The sequence below is a fragment of the Colias philodice genome, chromosome 11 (genome assembly GCF_061535455.1).
Source record: "Colias philodice isolate Cphi_HAF_F1 chromosome 11, ilColPhil1 Martin Lab GWU primary, whole genome shotgun sequence".
NCBI classification, from domain to species: Eukaryota; Metazoa; Arthropoda; class Insecta; order Lepidoptera; family Pieridae; genus Colias; species Colias philodice.
The window spans coordinates 9,646,719-9,655,882 of record NC_143096.1 but is presented as its reverse complement, the minus strand read 5'-3'; the positions used below and the strand labels follow the sequence as shown (position 1 = coordinate 9,655,882).

At 35.7% G+C, this 9,164-nt stretch overlaps 1 protein-coding gene across 1 annotated transcript; it reads left to right on the top strand.

Annotated features, from left to right (window-relative positions):
- LOC149484815 (odorant receptor 59b-like) lies at positions 1 to 3,564 on the top strand. The gene is made up of 5 exons (XM_089701110.1): positions 1 to 749; positions 868 to 967; positions 1,257 to 1,361; positions 1,583 to 1,738; positions 3,505 to 3,564. The coding sequence occupies exons 1-5, from the start codon at positions 1 to 3 to the stop codon at positions 3,562 to 3,564; spliced, it is 1,170 nt and encodes a 389-aa protein (XP_089557236.1).
- The last annotated feature ends 5,600 nt before the right edge of the window (positions 3,565 to 9,164 follow it).

The window sequence follows — 9,164 nt, the reverse complement described above, 5'->3', positions numbered from 1 at the left end:
ATGTTTGACAAAATTTTAAAACTTCTTGAGGATCCCAAAAAATATCCATGCCTCGGTCCGCATTTGCGTCTGCTAAGCTTAACTGGCCTCTGGCATCCAGTGCTCAACCGTAAAACGCGGTTTAAAATAACTCTATTCTACATAACAGTTCTATTTTTCTTCAGCCAATACATAAAATGTGGTATTTTCTTCAACACAGATTCAGTGAAACTTATCTTACAATACATGCCATTTCATATGGGGATCGTGAAAACGTGTTTTTTCTATAGACAATACGACAAATGGTCTCAGATGATCGAATTTATTTCTAACCTAGAGACTCATCAGTTAAACCAAAAATGGTTCAACGATCTTCAGAAAGATTACATTAAACGTAGTCGTAGGGTTACCTATTTCTTCTGGGCACTAGCATTCTTCTCGAACTTTAGTATATTCTCTGAGCCATATCGGAAAAATCAGTCGAACGGAAATGGAACAAGCACTTACGTGTACATATTCGATGGTTATACTCCATTCAGTCGTGTTCCACCTGGTTATTACTGTTCAATGTTCATACAAACTGTTTTCGGACATATTGTAAGCGCTTATGTCGTGGTATGGGACACATGTGTCGTGTCCGTAATGATATTCTTTGCTGGACAGTTGAAAATATTTCGAGCGTACAGTAGAAATATCTTCAATGGAGGTAACGTTGTGAAACATCACCAGCAAATTGCCAACTGCCATTTCTTTTACACGGAGCTGGTAAAGTGAGTAAAATTTTGCACAAGTGGTACTTTTTATCTCATTGAGGCTCATTATCTCTAACATGTTATACAGAATTTCAAATTACATAGTTTTTGACTAAAATAAGGTAATTAATTTCAGGTACCAGAATTTGTTCAACTCTTTGATATCACCAGTCATGTTCGTGTACTTGATAGTAATTTCCGTGAGCCTGGGAGTGTGTATAATACAAATAGTTGAGGTAATACTTGGATGCTAAACTTCAATCGAATTACTTTGAAATTCTCATAATCGTGTCTTTAGTTTAGTGATTAGTCTTGTATGATATTCCACGACGCTCCTTGAAACTCAACGAAATATAAAAAATTCCGAAATAACCATTGGAAGAAAATTATTTAATAGAGATATTTCGTCTATTGCGGTAATGGTTTAGGCCCTACCAAAGTTACATACTTTAAATTTAAATGAACTAACACAAAAAGATAATAGCTAGTAAGTACCCGAAGAAATAATAACTCTACGATTTCCAGTTACAAGACGACATCGGGGCGCTATTATCCGCCGGTTTATTCCTGATCGCTTGTCTAATTCAGCTTTTGATATTTTATTGGCACAGCAACGAAGTCACCAATGAGGTAAGGAATTTCTTATAAAACAGGAAATAAAAATTTCTAACGGCTAAATGGAAAAGACTAACCTATACATTTTACAATATCCAATGCAGTTTTGTAAGTCGTGCGAGTTTGAAAGGAGTAGGGGCCTAATGAATTTCCATTTATCACATACTGCGATATCTACCTACTTATTACAGAAAAAGATATTATCTAATATTTCAAAATAATTTTCCTCCTCTCAGAGCCTTTATGCATGTTGCGGTCCTTATGAAAGCAATTGGGTTGGTGCCGATTTAAGATTGCAAAGAGAGGTCGCTTTGCTGATTGCAACAACAAATAGAAGACTAATTTTCAAAGCTGGTCCTTTTAACGAAATGTCGCTCTCCACTTTTGTTTCGGTTAGTATTGTGAACTGCATTGAACTAGCCCGTTAACGTTGTACTGAGTTTAAAGTAATGAACGCTTTTCTTCAGAGTTAAATCCTATTGTGTTCAGCCCATCTGTGTTACAAAGTTTGCTCTGGGACAGAATGTAAGAAACTTTTAGAAGAGAATATAAAAATATACCTATGTAGACAGGAGCAAACTTACTGCCTATTAAAGGTGTTTAGGTACTCTTATTTTGTTACCATTACCTAGTGCACACTAAAAGTTTTGCGTTTCTGGCCACCCATAAATGTTTATATTTCGAATGTTATATTTTTTTAACATATGAAGTCTCCATAAGTTGAGGAAAAAAAATTTGGTGGGAAGCGCTTCTCAATTTTTTTTTATCTCAAGTTGAAGTTCGTTGTCCGTAGCAAAAACGGAACTAACACGAAACAATTTTAGGGCGATGATTTTTGATGATTTTAAAAGTTCGCTTTCTCCGAAAGTTTGCACTGCTCGCCTTCAAAATACTTTTGGGAGGGAAGCACCTCATTTGAGGACTGTAAGGCATTGATATGCTGAATTTCATCGCGGCCGTGTTTCTCTCCATGATGAAATTCGTGAAGGTCGACCCTCAACTGCGATCACGGGGGAAAATATGGCTACCGTCAGACGACTAATTGAAGAAAATAACCATATCACTTATTAGGAGATTCGAGGACATTTGGGGATTGGTATGAGCCACATTCAGAATATTTTACATGAATATTTCAAAGTTAGGAAGCTTGGTTGCCGGTGGATTGCTCCCAAACTCACTCCAGGACAAAAACGACATCGAGTAGATTGGTGTTAAGAAATGCTATTAAAGTACAATTACGGACATTCTAATTCCGTGTATAATATAGTGACAGGATATGTAATATGAATACATGGTTATAGTACAGAAAGAAAACACCAATATTCTTTGTGGGTGTTTGAAAGTAACAGCAAACCAACCAAATTGAGGCAGGCGATAAGGGTCGGCAAACAAATGATTGCATTATTTTTCTCTAAAACGAATCCTGTCTGCACTATCCCACTTGAGTAACAAAATACTGTTAATGCCGAGTGGTACACCACTATTTGTTTGCCCAATGTCTTAGAAAAAATAAGAGAAAAGCGACCTAGAAGTCGCATCTTGTTGCACCATGACAGTGCTTCGGCGCACACCGCGAACAAAACAAAGTCATTTTTGGCTTCTGAAAACATAGAGCACGTGACTCATGCCGCACGCAGTCCTAACCTAGCACCTTGCGATTTCTTCCTTTTCCCAAAAATCTATGATTCAATGAGTGGTTCGACATTTACGTGGCCAGAAGAGGCCGTGGTTGCTTTCAAACAGCACGCAGAAAACATACCCTCGTACCAATGGTCCTCATGTTTCCAGAAATGATTTGAACGGATAAAAAAGTGTTTTAAATGTAACGGAGAATACTTTAAAAAGTAGTAAATATAATATTAGACAAATAAATTGTTTTATTTATTAGTTACGCAAAACTTTCAGTGTGGCCCACGTATAATCATCATGATACAAATAAGAACCAATGAGAATTTAAAAAGATCAATCTCTCAGTCTCAGATAAACAAGACCAATGAAAAGATATTCAAGCATGTCGAGTACCTATAGGTACTTCTACTTGTACTTGTACCTACTTGTACTTGGAATTTCGTAGTCAAATCATCAAACGAAAAAAATTGGGAAAATATATCTATTAAAAGACGATTTTTAACATTTTCTATTATAATCTTGTTTTCAGATTTTACGGACCAGTTACAGTTTTTTCACACTACTGAATGAAACTGCGAGCAACAAATAAGTTTTCCTTGTCATTAGCACTTTGTAGTTTTTATTAATACTTACTTCGATTTATCCTTTAAGTAGCTGGAGCCACAAAGTGTACCGTATTTTTTCTACCCGTATTTAGCAAGTTAAAGCAAACCCAATCAGCGTACTGTATGCACGAACTTCAAACTTCACGTCCTCACGAACTCATAGTGTAATTTTGGTGAAACTGCAAAACTACAAGTTTAACTTTCATCCGTTTTTACGGGATAACAGCATACAACTTCATAAGCCTTCCCGTTCAATGTTATGATAATACTCCCACGATGACATCAAGATATTAGGAACTGACTCACAAATCTAGGTAGGTTCACTTAATCGAAATTATCTCTAAACTGTCTGAAGATTGAATACGATACAATCAGACCGGTATTTAACTCTTACCAAGTTTGACATCGTTCCCAGTTGCCAAGAATCCGCAGTCCAAATCGATTACAACTCGAAATTTCTCGTTAATCGATTCTGATTCAGCGAGTTTTCGATTGAAATGGTATGAGGTACGATTCGATTAAATGTTTGTAACGTAAGTTATATTTGCGTGGCGAGTACTCATGAGCTATCGCTAATAAAGTTTGGATAACTACGATAGTTGAACGTGTACCGTCAGCAGCAGAATCATGGATGGATTGAATGAAATATATCCTGCGGAGTGTGATGAACATTAGATTATTAGAACACTGCAGTCATTTCACTGCGTAACTCAATATAAAAACGAATTATATAGAAAATTAATTTACTAGCTCTTTTAATAAAAATGAATGTTTAGGGTTAAGATCTCTGAATAACATAATATTTAGATAATCGTGTCACTGAGTTATAATGGAAGCTACTATGGCCATCTTCTGTATACAGTATAATATTACCGACTAAAACTAGCTGTTTCCTTGCGGTTTCACCCACAGACAAAACCACGGAACGGACTAAAACTTTCATTCCCTATTTCAACTCCTTAAGAGTTTGACCACAGATCTTCTATTCTATTCCAAGGAAGTGTGGTTTAGGCGTGGATGCGTAACAGATAGACGGACTTTCGCATTTATAAAATTAAGAATGAATAAAATTAAATAAGCAGCATTAATGATGAATATACATGAAGTCTTCGTTCGAAATCGCAGTTCGCAGTTCGCACCCTTCTGAATGGAACGCTTAACCGATAACTCATTAAGTCTCCAGATAGATGGTAGATCTAAATTACTCATAACTCGAATGTAAACCAACACAGACGTAGATCCTGTTCAGTCCATACAGCTGAATTAACATATAAATTGTTTTGAATCCGGCGTCTACATCCCGTTAAATTATTTCGCGAAGTTCGCAAATTTACATGGTAATTGGTAAAACTCAAGATTTGTTGTTGGGCTCGCGATTGTGCGGTTACACGGAATTTGTAGTCAACAATCGGCAAGGCTTGGATAAACATCTCACCCGTCTGTGGATATTAATTGATCTTAACGTGTACGTAATTAATAATCTACTAATTCATGCCTTTGACTTGGTACCTTTTATTGTCTATTTTCTACATTATGCACTAGAGTTGTAGGTATGATAGGTCCGCTATGATTGTATAATTTACTTCATCTATATCACTCGGACCAAAAAATAAATTTAGAAGCCGGTATTTATTACAGCAATCTTCTATCTCATATTAAAACATAAAACAATTCATCAAAGACATACAACAGCAAAAATTCATAGAGCTTATTATAATAACCTATTATGTACAGACTTGACTTCATTACAGCTTATGTAATAAAAAATATATATATTACCTACATAGAAAATTCTTCATTTAATCGTCTTTTATTTTACAAGCCCTAATAAAGTAGATTTATAAGGACAGAAAATAAATCGTCGAGCTCCAACTAGATGTATAAATGACACGATTCCTTAGTAAGCAAAAACAAACAGCTACTTCGCTGAAACGCTGGAATATTAAAAAGAAAATAATGCCATTTTATTTCACTAATTCAGTTCCTAATACCAATTACAAATCCGATGAAACTTAAGACGACTAGACTGAAAAGGACGTTTCTTTGTCAGAACAATAAATTAAAATTAATGAGACCTCTCTTATATTGTCCTTTTAATGATTCTCAATCATTACAGATAATTGTGTTTCCTAATTATTTCCTAATTGATTTATCACTATATATTTTGCTTATGTCTGTACACTTTCTGTACAAATCTTATTTTTAAAGTCTACTAGTTTGATTGAATTATATTGACAGACAATTAATTTCATTTGCTTATGTACCTAATACGTCCGTCCAAGTAAAATTGATAAGTTGAGTATGTGAATCTTTATTATTTACGATTTCGAATCGACGAATCTTTATCTCTATTTAACTACGCGCAAAATGAATTGTAGACCATTATACCACATTATTCACCTACCTCTACCAAAACCTATCTAAATTAGAGTAAATTAAAGCCATCCTTGAATACGTATTTACCTGAAATCAGGGACTAATGACACTTTCATCGATAAAGCAGTCCACTAAATTATTTATTAAATTAACTTTTATTCGTGCAACGTTGGGGCAAATTAAATTTCGCGTAGAGTTCTGGGGCCGATCAGTTGACAGCTGACGACGGTACCCTAGAGGTCCTCGTTCGGGTCCCGCAACAAAGGAATGTTTGAAAAATCCTTCTATTACTTTTATCGAACTTCTCAAGACGTCTATACACCTATAATAATTGATTTCATATAGAGTAGGTATCAGGTATGGACTTCTTTATATCTAAAAAGGAGAACATTAAAAGTGAATTACTGAATAAAAAAAACGTAGGTAAGTATTTGTTCCTGCAGCATGTTTTTCAGTAACTTTATGTTAATCATACTAACGTTTTTCCAGACTTTACATAAAAACTATTTCTTAAGTTTCAAAAGGGTTCAGGAATCCTAAAGTTTTAATGGAATATTTACTAGACTAAAGACAAGAGCTCTAGGGTTTTCTCTTAGTAAAGTATCAAACCTGAGTAGATATTGTATAACAAAATTTGTCCAGTGTATTTTATTTTTATTATGTTTTAGAAACAGATCTTTCATATTTAATGTGATTTGAAGGAATTGGCTACTCGTCGGTGGTTACTCATGTAAGAAAATCAACGAAAATAATTGTTTTCATGGAATCGTGGACCTTTTGTAATAAATTTCGATTCATGTTTATACTAGCTCTCCGGCCGCGGCTTCGCTTGCTTGGTCAAAGGAAATTTTCATGGGAATGAGATGTATTACCGCGCTAAAAAGTTCCCTACATCACTCTCGTCTCCAAAAATCATAGTATACGTAGTATATTATTATTAGTCTGTGATCATAGCATAAAATCGCTCCAAACCTTCTTGCTCCAAACGAAAGACAAACTATCATATTTATGGTTTTATTAGTAGACTTGCATACTTTATGATAAATAAACAAATTTAATTTAGTGTTAACCTCATTGTCCGCCCCAATTCCCCACCATGTCTTGTCATTCATTATGTTGATTGTTCCTTTAACTCCTCGAGGAGCATAGGGCCTCAATTTGTTTGTAATACCTTCTTCTTTTACGTCCTACAAACCAATTGCCTTTTCACTTTTAAATAAACCTAGTTGCTGAAAGTCCTTGACCTACACATTTCAACCATTAACAAAATATACTTTACGTCAACGGTCAAAAGCTAGAGATATAAGAATTATTGCCAGACAATATTTTGGTATTTCATTGCTGTTCTCGCAGTATTTACTGTGAAAATGCCGTCTACTGAACTTATTTTTATCTAATAAAATTCTTACCTTATTTCTCAAGTCCACCGCTAATCCAATAGTACTTGGACACTCAAGTACGGACATGAGAGCTCTCGGTAAATGTACAATAATTTGAGTAGGTAAGTTTTAAGAAAGCTTCTTTCGTTGCAGATGTAACTATTGTTGGTAATGAAGCTTTAAAATTTTTCCTTCCTACTTAGTACTTGTAGTGATCCTTTGTCAGAAAAATACACTGAGACACTTTGTATTTGATTAAATATTATATTAATAAATTGTAGCATCATTATTTTTCTCAACAAAATAGTTAGTATCAGAATTCAAATTATTATTAAAATACATATATTTTGGTTTGAAAATTAATATTACCTATAGGTACAATATGAACAAACAAAACTTCTATGTTTAACAAGGACCGGCCTACACATAACTGTCTTGGCTGCAGGGTAAGCAATTACTCAAGAACAATCCTGAATCTAGTATCTAGATCATCGCATATACTTTACTCAAGGATGAATTGGAAACTTAAAAATTACGTAAAATTTATAAGTGGAACACATCTCAATGTCATTCAATATTTTTGCTGATAATATCTAAATTGTTATGTATTACCGTGTGTTCATCTAATCTCAAAACTACAAGCATTTGTCAGACAAAGATGAATCCCCGCTGGACATCTGCCAACCCTCCAGGCGGAATAACTAATATTTTAAAGAATTTCAACTTTACGTAACCACTTAGACAACACGAAATAAACCCAAAGTTGAGCCAATAAAAGGATTACAAGAATTCTTCAACTTACTTAACTAAATAAGTAGCCACTCCAACTTAAAGTTGCGTTTTTGAACAGATTTTAAGGAACGACGTTTATATGCCATTTTCACACTGAAAATAATTTATTTTTACACTTCTTCGCTAGCGTGCATGTTACGTTTTCACGCGACCGGCGTTTTCAGTTAAATTTCTTATTTCACCCTTTTTACTCATTATAGTATTTAGTTAGATACATAACTACTCTCATTAGTATTAACTACCTATATAATTTCGTAATTTTATGAGACTAACGATTTTTATAATCAAGCAATTATCTGAAATGGAAATAAAAAATCTTCATAAAATGAAAACTACAATCCATACTAATATTATAAATGCGAAAGTAACTCTGTCTGTCTGTTACTCAATCACGCCTGAACTACTGAACCAATTTGCATGAGATTTGGTATGGAGATATTTTAATACCCGAAAAAGGACATAGGCTACTTTTTATCCCGGGAAAATGACGCAATCCCGGAAATCCCACGGGAACGGGAACTATGACGGTTTTTCTTTGACTGCGCGGGCGAAGCCGCGGGCGGAAACCTAGTTAATAAATAAAACAGATATTAAATAAAAACCTATCGTTACGGCGGGGGCACACGATGCGTTGCGGCGGCGGTCCGGCGCCGGAGCGGTGTCGCTGCGTCGTCTTACATAGAAATATCTGTGGCATGTCACACGATGCGCTCCGGCGCCGCACCGGACTTGCAACCACCGAGACGAGGCGGGGAGGGGTGAATGCGATGCGACGCCGGAGCGGCACCGCTCAGTTGTTTTGCGTCACAAGGAAGGAGACACGCTCGCTATTCATTAACAGACTGCCCAACGCTGTTACCGCGCCGCTGCGACAAAACAACGTTACGGCGCCGCACCGCTCGTGTGCCCACTGACACGGTGAAATCTTTGCGGTGCGGCGCCGCAACGCATCGTGTGCCCCCACCGTAACGTAGCATAATAATGCCAGTTGACAATCAACCCTCCTAATTCAAGCCTAATTCGGATACACCTACACA